This window comes from Pongo pygmaeus, chromosome 12 (assembly GCF_028885625.2).
Source record: "Pongo pygmaeus isolate AG05252 chromosome 12, NHGRI_mPonPyg2-v2.0_pri, whole genome shotgun sequence".
NCBI classification, from domain to species: Eukaryota; Metazoa; Chordata; class Mammalia; order Primates; family Hominidae; genus Pongo; species Pongo pygmaeus.
The window spans coordinates 107,504,242-107,521,637 of NC_072385.2; the positions used below are offsets into that span (position 1 = coordinate 107,504,242).

The following is a 17,396-nucleotide window of genomic DNA, read 5'->3' on the forward strand; positions in this document are numbered from 1 at the left end:
CAAACTCCAGGTGCATACTGAAGGTCTGGGCAAGATAGCAGGCGAGGAAGTGAACAGGGGAGAATGGCTGAAAAAGTCCAGAGTCCTTCGTGCCTGGAAGCTAGAGATGCAGGGGAGTGAGGCTGGAGAACCAGAAACAGGGAGCAGAGGGAAGTCTGGTTTCAGAAACTGTGCCCTGGAAATGACAGGGCCTCTCCAAGCTGAACTGTTACGTTGGCAGTTCCAGGTAAATGAAAGGTGAGCTCAGGATTGGGGATATGAGGTTGACAGTCATCAACAAAAAGGGGATATTCAAAACCATGAGACTGAGGTATGTGGCAGATGAAATAAAAATTAAAAGCAATGGTAAGGCCTGGGTTTTCTAGATTGTCTTATCTAGATACTCAAGACATATCAAGCAAGGAAAAGCAGAACCACCAAAGGAAACAAATACATTAAGAAAGAAGAGCAAATATTTTAGGGTCATCTAAACCAAAGAAGAAAATCCAGTATCCAATCATAACAGGATGAGGCCTGAGGAGAAGCCACTGCGCTTGGCTAGAAGGGCATCATCAGTATCCTACTGTGGGAAGTTTTTATCCAATCCTGGGGTCATAGGTTGCTACGGCTTGAATGTAACTCCTCCAAAATTCAGTGTTGTCAATGTGATAATTTTAAGAGGCGGGACCTTTAAGAGGTAATGAGGCCATGAGGGCTCCTCCATCATGAATGGGATTATGGGATTACGGCCCTTATAAAAGAGGTCTCCCAAAGCCTTAGGCCAGCTTGCTCTCCCGCTCTTCTGCTGTGTGAGGACACAGCGTCCCTCCCCTCTGAAAGATGCAGCCCTCACTAGAAACTGAACCTGCCAGCCTTGATCTTGGCCTTCCCAGACTCCAGAACTGTGAGAAATAAACTTTTGTCTTTGTAAATTATCCAGTCTCAGGTAGTCTGTTAGAGCAGCACAAACAGATATGTCAAATTATGAAATGTTGGATGGTGGTGAGCAGGAAAGGAAAATGGCAATGAAAGCAAGAGACAAAACGATGGTGCTTAGAAACAGCAGGGTCCGTTGAAGCGTTTTTCAGGCTGAGGGAAAGCTGTCTGAGTTTGAAATAAGAGGGAAGATTCCACTCATCTCAGCCACACGCATCAAACCCAAGCTCTGCCTCAAGCACCTCCTCCTGCCTCCCGTCTTACCCATTCTCTTCACCCACTGTGTGACTTTCTGAATCCTACCTCCTTGCCTTCAGACCAGCCATTCCCAGCTGCCAGCACTGTCCACCTGGAGTCTTCTCTTAACTGCCTTTTGCCAATTCATGTCCCCACCCCCTCCAGTATTTCACTTCTTTGGGAAGCTTTCCCAGGTGCCTCCTCACTGTACTGATGTGTGCCTTTCTTGGATGTTCCGCTATCTAGTATGGTGCATATATAGTGGGAATTTTTTCATAAATATTGTCCCCTGACTATTCTTGTTTCTCAGACAATCAGGCTTAAGATGCCATCCCATTTATTCAGTATCATTTTCTGTGATAAGTAACTACCAAAAGGTCCACTGATGTTCCTCTATACATTCAACATGTGTCCAAAATGTATGTATTACCAACCTACAAGTGGAAGAATTCCTAAATAATAATAGGCTATTTGGGGTTTGGAGGGAAATCCCCAATCTTGTCTCCTTCCACAAGCAAGAAGTCTTATTCCACTCTGGTCCTCAGAGCCTAGCACAATGGTCTGAAACTTAGAACGCAATTCTTAAAGGAAGAAAGGCAGGAAGGATAGGAGTAAGGAGATGAGGAAGAAGGGAAGGATGTAAGAGAAATTTCAAGCAATAGGTACCTTTCAATGAGCCACGGTATCTCCACAAAAGCAAACTGGCACATGTCATGAGTACTTAGGTTGGTACTATTTGCAAGAGGAAAAGGTTGGAAGCAATCTACATGTCCATCATTAGAGACTGGTCAAATAAATCATAGTGCATCTGTGCAGTGGGTAGTAAGCAGCTTAAGAAACTGTGAAAGCTCTCTATGAACTGGGATGGAAAGGTCTTCAAGATATACAGGAGTGTGTACAGACTGCCATCATTTGTGTAAAAGCAGATGGGGGATGAGAATATTTGTGTGGGCTTGTATATGCCTAATGAAATTCTGGAAGAGACAAATAATGGTTACAGAGGTAGGAAAGAGGAACAAGATGAATGGGGATGGAAGATCTTTTGCTATGTACTCTTTTCTTGGGGAGAGAAGGGGAACCACTTGAATGTATTAACTTTTCCAAAAAACTATTTTAAAAAGTGTTGGTTATATTTTTAATGGTTTCTACCCCTTCAATAGAAAAAAGTACATATCCTTCCCTATTCTCAGCACAGAAGGCCCAGAAGAAAGATGCTCTGCATGCTAGCTTACCGATTGATCTTCCTCTTCTGCTGGGATTTAATTACTGTGCTTTCTTCATCTCTCTTCTTCAGCACCTGCAAGTTGTACTCTAATTTCTCTTGGTTTAGCTGATAAATTGCTTTCCTCTGCTGAAGCTGCTGCTCAAGAATCTAAAGACCAAGGAGGGAGGATTGCTTGAGGCCAGGAATTCGAGACCAGCCTGGGCAACAAAGTGAGAACCCATCTCTACAAAAAAAAATTTTAAATTAGCCAGGCATGGTGGCATGTGCCTGTAGTCCCAGCTATTCGGGAGACTGAGGTGGGAGGTTTGCTTGAGCCTACTGGGAAGTCGAGGCTGCAGTGAACCAAGATCATGCCACTTCACTCCAGTCTGAGCAACACAGGAAGACCTTGTCTCCAAAAAAAAAAGGGCGGGGAGCGGGTGGGCAAAGAACATGAACAACACTTTTCAAAAGAAGGCATACATGCAGCCAACAAGCATATGACAAAATGATCAACATCACTAATCATTAGAGAAATGCTAATCAAAACCACAATGAGATACCATCTCACACCAGTCAGAATGGCTATTATAAAAAAGTGAAAAAAAAAAAAAAAAAAAAAAAACCAGGAGATGCTGGTGAGGTTGCAGAGAAAAAGGAACACTTACACACTGCTGGAGGGAATGTAAATTAGTTCAGGCATTGTAGAAAGCAGTGTGGCAATTCCTCAAAGAACTTAAAACAGAACTACCATTTGACACAGCAATCTCATTATTGGATATATACCCAAAGGAATATAAATGGTTCTACCACAAAGACACATGCATGCATTTGTTCATTGCAGCCTATTCACAATAGCAAAGACATGGAATCAACCTAGTTGCCCATCAACGGTAGACTGGATTTTTAAAATGTGGTACATATACACCATGGAATATTATGCAGCCATAAAAAGAGCAACATCATATGGTTTGACATAAAGGTTTAAAAAAAAAAAGAATGAGAATATGTCCTTTGCAGCAACATAATTGGATCTGGAGGCTATTATCCTAAGCAAACTAACATAGGAACAGAAAACCAAATACCACATGTTTTCACTATAAGTGGGACCAATGAGAACAGATGGACACAAAGAGGGGAACAGTAGACACTGGGGCCTACTTGAGGGTGGAGGTTGGGAGCAGGGAGAGGATCAAAAAACTACCTATCAAGTACTATGCTTATTACCCGGGCAATGAAATAATCTGCACAGCAAACCCCTGTGACGTGCAGTTTACCCATATAACAAACCTGCACATGTACCCTGAACCTAAAATAAAAGTTAAAAATACCTGTAATTGGTTTTGTTAAATGTCTGTGCTTATTATTCAATTATCCAAAGATATTTTTGCAAAGTTGCAGTTCATGTTCCCAAGACTAATGGCAAAACATGATGTTTGTGTTTTATGAGTCATTGATAAAGATTACAAGCTAACCTGCCACAAAAGTCCTTCTACAGTAAAGGTAGCATAAGTGTTGATAACACCTTCCCTCCTTTTTCCTGGAGCAGCACAAGCTTCTCCACAGCTGCTTTTGGGTGTCATCTCTTGCCCATGGGCTCAGGGAAAGAGGCTGCCACCAATATGCCAGCAGGATGGAAATTTAAAACAGCCTTTCCCTCTGGCCTTCTCTGCTGACTCCAGAGACCCCACTGGGCCTATTTACCCCAATCTCGACCCTAAGCTGGGCCTGCAGGATCCCATGTTGGAACCCTAAGACTGGCAATGTCATCTCAGGCCACACTCCTGCTCCCCCTTTCTGCCCCATCTCTTTCTCTTTGATGCTATTCGTGTAGCTTTCTTTCTTTCTTTTTTTTTTTTTGACAGAGTCTCGCTCTGTCACCCAGGCTGGAGTGCAGTGGTGAAATCTCGGCTCACTGCAAGCTCCACCTCCCAGGTTCACACCATTCTCCTGCCTCAGCCTACTGAGTAGCTGGGACTACAGGCGCCCGCCACCACACCCGGCTAATTTTTTGTATTTTTAGTAGAGACATGGTTTCACCATGTTAGCCAGGATGATCTCAATCTCCCGACCTCATGATCCACCTGCCTCGGCCTCCCGAAGTGCTGGGATTACAGGCATGAGCCACCGTGCCCGGCAGTAGCTTGCTTTCATAATAGATTATAAGTTCCTTAAGGGCAGGGGCTGTACTTTGCTTATCTCTGTGCTTTGCACAATGTAAATTAATATAGTGTAAATAAATAACATATTTAATTTGGGGGGATTAATATTCTGGTTTTAAAGGTAACAGCCCCTAAGTTTAAGCTGAACATCTTACAATCCTAAATGAGTGTATAAGGCCTACAGATAAAAACATTTGCTTCCTGCATCAAGAATGAAATGTTTCTAGCAGTTTTCTTTTAGGGTGATGGGCAGGGGTACAGAGTTTCCCCCTAAGTACACAATGTTTACAGGCTTCTCTTTGCTCTGTTATTCATAACATGACCTTTACTGGCAGTAAGCACTTGAACAGTAAGACATTTTTTTTACTTCTTGTACTTTACCCATCATCCAAATCTATGTGTACTGGATCCTTCCCATTTTTGTGGTTTGCAAGAATTTTAGTTCCATGTTTTAGAATTGGTAGAGTGCTATGCATTAGTTGCAAAGAGCAAATTTGACGTTGAGCTGCATGTTATATCTTCTTAACAAAAATCAATGCCATTTGGCTTGAACATCTAGTGAAAGTACACTGAAGAGTCACTATGATAAAGTTCAACCTACTAAAACGTTCCACATGTTGCCACATGGGTAGTCCCTGGTTGGATGATTTTTTTTCCCACTGTTACAGTGTGGAAAGTGGTACAGGTAGCCTCGGTTTCCATCTGACACAGGAAAGAACTATGATGCAAAGGCACTGTGCCCCCTTTCTGCCTGAAATGTCTCCATCTGCACACATGCCACCATCAGTCAACAGGGACAGCCAGTGGTACCAGGTCTCCCAGGCTCCCTGCCTCCCGCCCACCACTTCTCTGATCTTATCCTACCTCCTACACCCACCCCAGGATCTCCCCATGTCCTAGAAATTTTTGCTTCAGTGAAATATTTGGACATTGGATTAAGAACATGAAATTCCATATATCTCACTGAGGCCAACAGTATGTAGTTTTGTCACATAAATTATCACAGAACCGAGATAAATTCAGAAAGCTTAACAATAGCCATTTTCATATCACTTGTACAGCCCACAGAAATAGTGCTATTGTATTACAGATTTGTAGTGTTCTGTCAGTAACTCTCATTTCTGTGACATTAATATGAGAAGGACATGGGAAAATTCCAAAGACTGGTAAATATATTTGTAACCCAATGGGGTTTTTAATTTAACTTCATGATATCAAGTAACAGGAAAAGAACTGAAACTCTAACAAAAGCTTCGTGGAAAAGCTTTCATCTAACACCTTTTTCTGCACAGAGACTGAAATGAATAGACCATACTTGAATATTAAGATGCAATTACATTACATCTACATGTAATTAGAGATACATTTTTTAGCTGATATTGAAACAGAATCCTAGGCTTGGAAAAAACTTTAGAAACCAGAAATAACCTCCTACTACTGCAGGAATCCTTCTTCAACGTCAAAGACAGACACAGTCATTCAGCCGTTGCGTATTTTGAGATAAAGCAATCTTTGTTTTGTGGAATGCCCTTCTGAATATTGGACAGTTCTAATTCTTAGAAGCTTATTTCTGATAGTCAGAATTTGCCTCACTGAAATTTCCAACCATCAATCAAGGGGCTGTTTGAAATAAGGGGAAGAATATAGGCTTTTGAGTCAGACAGAATTGAATTTGAATCCAGGATTTATCGTGTACTAGATACATAGCTTTGTCTCTAGGCTTCAGATTTCTGATGTATAAAATGCTGTTGGTGATGAGGATTAGAGATACTGTTCATTAAGTGCCTGGAATATGGGAGAGACTCACTTGATGGCTGCCGTTATTACCAGTAGCTGTCCTAGCTTTGGCTGGCTCTCTGACACAGCCAAATTGCCCTAGGGACATTTTTCCTTTGCCTGGAGAAAATGGCTTCCAGACCTCTGTAGCATCTTGGCAGTTTTTCTTTCTTTCTCTTTCGCTTTCTTTCTTTTCTTTTCTCCCTTCCTTCCTTCCTTCCTTCCTTCCTTCCCTCCCTCCCTCCCTCCCTCCCTCCCTCCCTCCTTCCTTCCTTCCTTCCTTCCTTCCTTCCTTCCTTCCTTTCTTTCTTTCTTTTTCTCTCTTACTTTCTCTCTCCTTTTATCTCTTTCTTTCTGACAAAGTCTTGCTCTGTTGCTCAGGCTGGAGTGCAGTGGTATGATCACAGCTCACTACAGCCTTAAACTCCTGGGCTCAAGTCACCCTCCGACCTCAGCCTCCTGAGTAGCTGGGGCTACAGGTGTGTGCTACTAGGCTCAGCTAATTTATTTTTATTTTTTGCCAAGACACAGTTTCACTATGTTGCCCAGGCTGGTCTCAAACTCCAGGGCTCAAGCGATCCTCATGCCTCGGCCTCCCAAAGTGCTGGGATTACAAGTGTAAGCCACCGTGCTCAGCCCACCTCCACTGGTTTCTTAAAGAAAGCATCCCTCCTGTACATGAGCTCCTTCGGATATGAACATTTAAAAGAAGGCAGATGATTAATAAATACATGCTGAAGGGACTACCTCTAGAATATCACAGGTAGTTGCTAAATATGAAACATTCATAGGTGTTCGCCATCTGCTCCGCCACCCAGGCACCCTAGTGAGGACCAGCTGTTGCACCTGCACATCCTGCTCCAGCTTGATCTTGATCATGTTGTATTCTTCGCAATCCCAGATCCTCTGCTTGTTCAGCTGCTTCTCATAGTCCTCTACTTTCTTCATGCGGTTGATAAGATACTCCAGCTAAAGGCACAGGAAGACAAGGGAAAAGTTAGGGACCATCCTTGCCCCACCACAATCCTTTGGATGGCCTGCCCAGCATGACACAGGGGAGAGTTTGGAAGTTTCATGGGTCCACAGGGAGTCTGGTGGCTTTCAGAAGTCCTGAATACCCCAGGCTTTTAGGACTTGGCTTGTATTGCCTAATGGGGTCATTACTCCAGAAACTCTAAGAGGAATGCTCCATTATGAAATTAAGCTCATCTCCTTGAAGTGTAAATATTTGAAAAAAAGAAAAGAAATTACGCACAGACCCTGAAATCAGATGTTTGTATTTCTAAAAATTCTATTGGATCTTGGTCAAGTCACTTATTTGTTCTTTACAACTCTGAAATAAAGTGATAATCCCACACCATTTAAAAATGTGTCTTAAAACACCTTGGGCCATGAATATTCACAGCTGGGTGAGATACCCAGTAAACAAAGGGGAAAGTGATGGGACCATGGAAAACACGGCAAGCTGCCTGGGTGGTACTCACCACCACCAAAGAGACAATCCCCATCTGCAAGGCCACACGGATTAGCTAGGAAATGCAGTAATGAACACAGTAGTATTCAGCCACAGCAATTCTACTCAAGATACAAAAAGGCGGCCGGGCATGGAGGCTCACGCCTGTAATCCCAGCACTTTGGGAGGCCGAGACAAGCGGATCACGAGGTCAGGAGATCGAGACCATCCTGGTCAACATGGTGAAACCCCATCTCTACTAAAAATACAAAAATTAGCGTGGTGGTGTGTGCCTGTAATCCCAGCTACTCAGGAGGCTGAAGCAGGAGAATCACTTGAACCAGGCAGTTGGAGGTTGCAGTGAGCCGAGATTGCGCCACAGCACTCCAACCTGGTGACAGAAGCAAGACTCCATCTCAAAAAAAAAAAAAAACAGATACAAAAAGGCTAGCTAGCTAATTCAGTCACAATAAAAATCACCCAGACCCCACGGATCACCCTTGACAGCCTCCACCCTTTACCTCTTTGGCATTATGAGCCTGAAGGGCTCGCTCCCATTTCTTCTTATTACTGGCCAGTAGCTCTTGGCGTTCCACCTCAAATGCTTTCTATGACCAAGAAGGAAAAATACTCTTGCATCTGTTTTGATTGGGCAGGTCCCACCAGTGTCAAAGAACTTTTAGGTAACTGTATAAGTGCCATACCACCAACCACATAGAAAAAGTCAAATCCAAATGCAGACTTGCCAAGTTTCATGAGACCAAATGGCTATGGAAGGAGCTGCATGGAAATTAGCATTATGAAGACGATACTCCAAATACAGAGAGGAGATGTACCAACAGTCCCATGGCTTAGTCAATATCAGAGGCAGGGAACTGGAGGAAGGCCAGTGCCCCTGTTGGCAGTCACACAGCAGGCCCTGGTGTGTAATTCAACTGTGACTACCGTTGATGCGTTGCCGTGGTTGGGGTTCCCATGAAGCAAAGGCAGCATGAAGCTCACAAGGGGTAGGTTTGGGAACACAGAAATGAGTGTCCAACAACCCAGAGAGAGAGAGGCCTCCACCCTCTTGGCTCTCTTCCATCTTGGAAAGGGCTAAATCTCAATCTCAATCTTGAACATTTCATTCAAATTCAAAATACTGTTTCCTGAATCCTATGCAGCACTCCCCTTCGCCACTGTCTGCCCCAATTGCCATAAAGAAACAAATAAATGCCTCACATAGGCTTTATGCTTATGGAGTGCTAATCTCCCTTTTTTATTCCCCAACCTCTTGCTCATCTTATTTTCTTTCAAAACACTTATTACCACCTGTGAAATAATATATTTAGTAACTTGTTTATTGTCTAGCTGCTTCCTACTAGAATACAGTCTCCACCAGGAACTTTGTTTTGTTCACAGCTGCATCCCCAGGCCCCTGGAACAGTGCCCAGCATATAGTAGACACTTGATATGTACTTGTCATACGAATGAATGAGTAAATAAATTAATAAAACCCGAGAACAGAAACAGAAATCAATGGACAGAGAAGCCATGTAGGGCCCTCCTTAGATAATCAGGACAGACCTAGACCTCCTCCCAGGGGCCCCCCAAGAGCAGAAACCAGGTCTTTTCACACCCTGTTACCTCAATGTTATAGAGCTCCTCCCGAAAGGTTTTCATCACATTCTTCACCTGTTCTTCCATCCGCTCCAGAAGCAGGCAGATGTCATCTGACTGTTTCTTCAAATCCTTCACATACTGGTCATCCTTTGTTTTTAACTCCTAGAAAAGAGCATGTAAAAGGCTGGCCACAAACTGTGTCAGGAGCAGGAGGTGCCAAGCACTCTCTCTAGACCCCTCTCACCAGAATCTGTCAACCTAGGACATGTAACTGTACAAAGAGGGCTGGGCACAGTGGCTCACACCTATAATCTCAGCACTTTGGGAGGCTGAGGCAGGTGCTTCAGCTCAGGAGACCAGCCCGCGTAGTATGGCAAAACTCTATCTCTACAAAAAAATACAAAAATTAGCCAGACGTGGTGGTGCACGCCTGTGGTCCCAGCTACTTGGGAGGCTGAGGTAGGAGGATTGCTTGAGACCAGAAGGTCGAGGCTACAGTGAGCCATGATTGCACCACTGCACGCCAGCCTGGGAGATGGAGCAAGACCCTGTCTCAATAGTAATAATAATAATAATAATAATAATAAACCGTACAAAGAGAAAGTGGCTTCAGAACAGTCTTAGAAAGCCTGAGATAAAGCACAGTAGATGGAATGGAATGGGCTCTGCTCAGCACAAAGCTCTTAACAAGCCCCCAGGACCAAACCCCTCAATGTTATCACCTGCCGCAAATCTCTCTGCAAGCTCCCAGAAAGCCTAGAGTGTCCCAGCTGAGCAATTAATGTCCAGGTTCCAACATGGGAATGTATCTACTGCAGACTAAGTTGCATTCCTTAACTAAGGACTAAACTCCGGAACAGTATTTGCTGTAAAAATACTACAGTCATGTGCTGCATAACAACATTTCAGTCAATGATGGACCACACATATGACAGTGGTCCCATAGGATTATAATACAGTAGTGTGTTTTGTTTGTTTGTTTTTTTTTTTTTTTTGAGATGGAGTCTTGCTCTGTCTCCCAGGCTGGAGTGTAGTGGCGCGATCTCGGCTCACTACAAGCTCCACCTCCCAGGTTCATGCCATTCTCCTGCCTCAGCCTCCCAGGTAGCTGGGACTACAGGCGCCCACCACTACGCCTGGCTAATTTTTTGTATTTTTAGTAGAGACGGGGTTTCACCGTGTTAGCCAGGATGGTCTCGATATCCTGACCTTGTGATCCACCTGCCTCGGCCTCCCAAAGTGCTAGGATTACAGGCGTGAGCCACCGCGCCCAGCCATAATATGGTATTTTTACTGTGCCTTTTCTGTTTAGATACACAAATACTTAGCACTGTGTTACAATTGCTTACAGTATTCAGTATAGTAATATTCTGGACAGGTTTGTAGCATAGAAACAATAAGTTATATCATATACCCTAGGTGTGTAGTAGGTTATACCATCTAGGTTTGTGTAAGCACATGTTACGATGTTCTCACAACAATGAAATCACCTAACAATGCATTTCTCAGAATATATCCCCATCATTAAGTGACGCATGACTGTATTTCTATTAGATAGCTAATAATTCTACAATTATGACAAAGCTTTTACTTCTAGTTAAAAGTTTATCCCTTGAAAAGACATCAAAATTGGAAGAGTTAAAATCATCTTTGCTCACAGATGACATGATCTTATATGCAGAAAAACTAAAGATTTCACATACACGAAAACCTGTTAGAACTTAAATTCAGCAAAGTTGCAGGACACAAAATCAAAATTCAAAAATCACACTATTCACAATAGCCAAGAATTGGAATCAACCTAAGTGTCCATCGGCAGATGAATGGATAAAGCAAATGTGGTACATATACACAGCGGAGTACTGTTCAGCCATAAAAGAGAATGAGATCCTGTCATTTACAACAACATAGATGGAATTGAAAGGCATTATGTTAAATGAAATAAGCCAGGCACAAAAATTCAAATTTTGCATGTTTTCACTCGTTTGTGGGAGCTAAAAATTAAAATAATTGAACTTGTGGAGATAGAAAGTAGAATGACAGTTACCAGAGACCGAGAAGGGTAGTGTGGGGGGTCGGGGAGGAATGGGGATGGTTAATAGGTACAAAAATATAGTTAGAATGAATAAGATCTAGTATTTGACAGCACAACAGGGTGACTAAGGTCAGCGAGATTTATTGTACATTTTAAAATAACTAAAAGAGTATAACTGGAATGTTTGTAACACAAAGAAATGATACACGCTTGAAGTGATGGATATCCCATTTACCCCAATGTGATTATCATACACTGTATAGCTGTATCAAAATATCTTACGTACCCCATAAATATATACACCTACCCATAAAATTTTTTAATTTTAAATTTCAAAAAAAAGCTCAGGTGCAGTGGCTCACAACTGTAATCCCAACACTTTGGAAGGTGGAGGTGGGTGGGTAATTTGAGGTCAGGAGTTCGAGACCAGCCTTGGCAACGTGGTGAAACCCCATCTCTACTAAAAACACAAAAATTAGCTGGGCATGGTGACGCGCGCTGTAATCCCAGCTACTTGGGAGGCTGAGGCAGGAGGATCCCTTGAGCCCAGGAGGTGGAGGTTGTAGTGAGCCAAGATCAGTCTACTGCACTCCAGCCTGGGCGACAGAGCGAGACTCTGTCTCAAAAAAATTAAATTAAATGTTTAAAAAATTTTAAATCAGTTGCATTCTTATATGCAAATAATGACCAATCCAAAATGGAAATTAAGAAAATAATCCATTTACTATAGCACCAAAAAGAATGAAATACTTAGGAATAAATGTAACCAAGTAGGCAAAAGCCTTGTACACTGAAAACTGTAAAACATTACTAAAAGAAATCAAAGAAGATACAAACAAATGGAAGATATCCTGTGCTTATGAATTGGATGAGTCAATATTGTTAAAAATGTCCATACTACACAAAGTGATCTATAGATTCAATGCAGTCCTTATCAAAATCCCAACATCATTTTTTGTGGAAATAGGAAAACCATCCTAATATTTGTAAAATTCAGAATCTCAAGGGACTCCAAATTGCCAAAATAGTCTTGAAAAAGAACAAAGTTGGAGGCCCCGCATTCCCTGATTTCAAAACATACTACAGGCTGGGCGCAGTGGCTTATATCTGTAATCCCAGCATTTTGGGAGGCTGAGGTAGGTGGGTCACCTGAGGTCAGGAGTTCGAGACTAGCCTGGCCAACATTGTGAAACTCCATCTCTACTAAAAATGCAAAAATTAGCCAAGCATGGTGGCGCACGCCTGTAGTCTCAGCTTCTCAGGAGGCTGAGGCAGAAGAATTGCTCGAACCCTGGAGACGGAGGTTGCGGTGAGCCGAGATCACACCACTGCACTCCAGACTGGGCAACAGAGCAAGACTCCGTCTCAAAAAAAAAAAAAAAAAAAACTACAAAGAGCAACAGTAATTAAAGAGTGTTGTACTGATATAAAAATAGATATATAGAACAAGCGAACTAGAGAGCCCAGAAATAAACCCCTACATATATGACCAAATGGCTTTTGACAAGGGTCAAAATGATAAATGAATGATACATAAACCCCTGCATGTATGGTCAAATGACTTTTGACAAGACTATACAGTGGAGAAAGGATAGTTTCTTCAACAAATGATATTGAGAAAACTGGATATTCACAGGCAAAAGAATGAAGTTGGGCCCTTACCTTATACCATATACAAAAATAACTCAAAATTGATTAAAGACCTAAAACTATTAAACTCCTAGAAGAAAATATAGGGGACAAGCTTTCTGCACATTGGATTTAGCAATAATTTCTTGGATATCACACCAAAAGCCCAGACAACAAAATCAAAAATAGACAAATGGGGCTGCACCAAACTCAAAAATGTTTGCATATCAAAAAAAAAATCAAGAATAAGAAGGCAGTGTATGGAATAGGAAATCATAATTGAAAATCGTATATTAGATAAGGGGTTAATGTCCGAAATACATAAAGAACTTCTATAACTCAAAAACAACCCAATTTAAAAATAAGCAAAGGATTTAAATAGACATTTCTCCAAAGATGATATACAAATGGCCAATAAACACATGAAAAGATGTGCAACATCTCTAATCATTAGGGAAATGCAAATCCAAACCATAATGAGATATCACCTCATACCATCAACACAGAAACTTTCAAAAAAACAGGATGTAAGTGTTGGTGAGAATACAGAGAAGTTAGAACCCTTGTGTACTGTTGGTGGGAATGTAAAATGGTGCAATCGTTATAAAAAACAGTATGGAGGTTCCTAAGAAAATTAAAAATAGAATTACCATATGCCCAGCCATCCTACTTTTAAGTGTACATCCAAGTAATTCAAAGAAGAATCTCAAAGAGATACGTGTATACCCATGTTCATAGCAGCATTACTCACAATAGCCAAAATGTGAAATCCAACCCAAATGCTCATTCACAGGAGAATGTATCAAACAAGATGTGGTATACATATGCAATGAAATACTATGCAGCCTTAAAAAGGAAGGCAGTCCTGTCACGTGCTACAACAAAGTCCATCTATACTAAGCCAAATACGCTAGTCACAAAAGGACAAATGCCGTATGATTTCACTCATAGGAAGTATCTAATAGAGTAGTCAAAATCACAGAAACAGAAAGTAGAAAAGTGATTACCAAGGTCTAGGGGGAAGAGGAAGAGGGAACTGGTGTCTAAGGGGCACAGAGTTTCCATGTTGCAAGATGAAAAAGTTCTTAGAGATCTGTTGCATCTGAATGCTGTATACTTAATATGACTGAACTATACAGATTTTTGGTTTTTGTTTTGAGACAGAGTCTCACTCGTTCTGTCACCCAGGCTGGACTGCAGTGGCGTGATCTCGGCTCACTGCAACCTTTGTCTCCCATGTTAAGGTGACCCTCCTGCCTCAGCCTCCTGAGTAGCTGAGATTACAGGCATGTGCCACCACGCCCGGCTAATTTTTATATTTTTAGTAGAGATGGGGTTTCACCATGTTGGCCAGGCTGGTCTCAAACTTCTGACCTCAAATGATCCATCCGCCTGCCTCGGCCTCCCAAAATGCTGGGATTATAGGCGTGAACCACCTCATCCAGCCCATGAACTATACACTTTAAAATGGTTATGATGGCAAATTTAATGTTATGTGTTTCTTACCATCATAGAAAAAAGTTTATAACATGACTTGTACAGCATTCTAAATAATGAAGTAAAAGGTTTCTGCATTTTTCCATTCAGGAAAAGCAAACCAGTAACCCAGCTAAATCCCAGGCAGATCCCCTGTGGCTGGGCTGGAGGGCCCGGGCCTCTTGCCTGCTGTAACTCGCTGATGAGTTTGTTCTTATCTTCTAAGAGTCCAGCACAATGCAGCTGTTGGGTATTGAGCATTTCCCACAGCTCTTGGGGAATTCTCTTCTGCTTGCCCTCTTCCCACTTTGAGGTGATTTCATCGAATTTGTCCTGGCTGGTCTTAACTTCATTCTCCAGCTTCTCAATCCTGCAAATACAAACATGCCAGCCATGCCAGCCCAGCTCCAGATGCTGCCTTCCAATAGAGCAGGTATGTTCTCTAGAATCTCTAGAATATAAGACCCAGGTACTGGGCACTGCCCAAACACACCCGCCCAAAATCAAACTCAATGCTGAGAAATCTTTTCGTTTAATGCTTGACTATAAGTAACTTAGGCCAAGTAAAGAAAATGACACATAGCAAAAACAGATCAACATTAAGCCTGCATACACACACATACACACGCACGCACACACACACACACACCAAGATCAATTGGTCACCTGCTTCTGAGTAAGATGATAACACACAACAGTTAAACACTGGGTCTCTGGAGTCACAGAGCTTATGTTCAAGTCCTGACTTGGCTCCTAACTGACTGTCAACCTTTTAGACAAGTTGCATAACCCCCTCAAGCCTCACTTTTCTCTTCTGTAAAATGGCGTGGATAAAAAGTATCTACCTTCAGGTGGCTGGCTGTTGTCAGGATGAAATAAGATGATGCACACAGCACAGGTGCTCAGCGTGGGAGTCACTTAACACATGGTGCTTAAATTATCAATTTTTTATTAGCAACATGACCTCAAGTGTCTGGCTACTCCTCTCCCAAGTTACCAATAAATGACTAGTGGAATGTACAAATATGGAAACTCCACCAGTGAGTGATGGAAAATAGGGAGAGCCTTTCCATAGATTCCACAGAACCTCCGTGATAGAGCACACCGAGGCTGGGACGAGGTGGCAGGAAGGCAGGAGAGCTGAACTGGGGCTCCTCTTGGAACAGTGGCTAAGATATCTGCCAGAGACTCTCTGCTCCTTGTAACAGACTAATCCTATGACAGCACCTCCAAACAAACCCCCTGAGGAACCAAAGTCACAGCTTAAACATCCTGCAATCCCCTCTCCCTGTCCCATCCCCCACCCACCCCACCTTCCAAGCTAGGACACTTTTTTAATTTAATTGACTTTTTTACTTCAAGAAATGAGAAAGAGCCATCAGGTCATCTTTCCGCAGCACACTGACCTTGTAACCTGCCACCCGGGACCTTCAGCATTCCTCTGTGGCTAGAGGATGGGGCCTAACTCCTTGCATGACCTTCCCCACCTTTCACAAGCTGACCCTGCTGGGAATCTGCCGACTCCATTCCTGGTACAACCCACACAGGCAGTGGGAAGTTTCAAGAATAAAAGTCACCCATGGTTACTGGTAGAGCTGCTAAAGTTGCTAACAAGGGAACTATTTATGCTGAACAGCTAAAAATATTGTTAAAATCGACCCCTGTATGTATATGATGAGCCAAAATGGTCAAGTGGTTGCTTTTTCTTTCTTTCTTTCTTTTTTTTTAAAAGACAGGGTTTCACTCCCATTGCCTAGGCTGGAGTCCAGTGGCACACTCTTGGCTCACTACAACGTCCACCTCCTGGGCTCAAGTGATCCTCCTGCCTCAGCCTCCTGAGTACTGGGACTACAGGTGTGCACGCGCCACCACACCCAGCTAATTTTTTGTGTTCTTAGTAGAGATGGAGGTTCACCATGTTGGCCAAGCTGGTCTCGAACTCCTGACCTCAAGCGATCCGCCTGCCTCGGCCTCCCAAAGTGCTGGGATCACATGCGTGGGCCACCCCGTGCCTGGCCAAGTGGTTGTTCTTCTAATTGTTTAAGAAATTAATTGAAGAACAATCCAAAGCTTAAATGAGGACCTGCTATCAGTTTACTTCTGTGTGCAAACCAAAGAAGTTTAATTCTTCTAAGCCGCTTATGCCTCCCTGCTGGACAGCCTGAGACCTGGCACATGGGCGTGCAGGGCAGCCTGCCTCCTGAGGACTGGAGCTGAGGACTTGACGCAGGTTCCTGTTATCCCTGTGAACCTCCATCCGTCTAGGCATGGAGCCCTTAATATTCTTTAATAATGCTGCCACCTTTACACATAACACTGAGGTGTTCGTGGTTCTGGTCATTCTCACCAATTGAAACCCAGGACTGCCCAGTTGACCTTCTTAGCCTCTTCTCTTTTCTTCCACTACCAGCATACATCCTTCACTATCATGCCATTCCCAAGCATATCATGTGATCTCACACCTCTGCTCGAGTGTTCCCTCTGCCTAAAATGCCTATCCTTCAACTCCTCAAATTCCTATTCATCCCTCACAGCCCAACTCAATGTCATCTTGCCTGGGAAGTTTTCTGTAATCTCTGCAGATAGAATTAAAGGCCTCCTTCTGTGTGTTACTACAACCCTTTACACATTATCTATTTTACCACGAATTATGGGTGTTTCCATGTGTCTCTTGACTAGACTGTGACTATCACAAACAGAGGCCATTTCACTCCTTTTGTATACACACAGCTTGGCACGTATCAGCAATGTAGTGCTTGAGGAAGGGAGGAAAGAAAAGAGAGATAGCCGGGTGCTGTGGCTCACGCCTGTAATTCCAACATTTTGGGAGGCCAAGGCGGGTGGATCACCTGAGGTCAGTAGTTCGAGACCAGCCTGGCCAACATGGTGAAACCCCATCTCTACTAA

At 42.9% G+C, this 17,396-nt stretch overlaps 1 protein-coding gene across 3 annotated transcripts in view; it reads right to left on the reverse strand.

The window, feature by feature from the left end:
- The window catches only part of DRC1 (dynein regulatory complex subunit 1), a 50,873-nt gene that overhangs the window by 13,726 nt on the left and 19,751 nt on the right, over positions 1 to 17,396 (reverse strand). For 2 of the 3 annotated variants that reach the window (XM_054474899.2, XM_054474900.2), the window contains 5 exons: positions 14,676 to 14,859; positions 9,374 to 9,511; positions 8,269 to 8,355; positions 7,141 to 7,263; positions 2,385 to 2,524 (listed from right to left, as the gene is read on the reverse strand). In XM_054474899.2, the coding sequence (XP_054330874.1) occupies positions 2,385 to 2,524; positions 7,141 to 7,263; positions 8,269 to 8,355; positions 9,374 to 9,511; positions 14,676 to 14,859 (672 nt within the window). The remainder of the gene's footprint in view (positions 1 to 2,384; positions 2,525 to 7,140; positions 7,264 to 8,268; positions 8,356 to 9,373; positions 9,512 to 14,675; positions 14,860 to 17,396) is intronic. The other variant, XM_063648874.1, reaches the window with a different exon arrangement.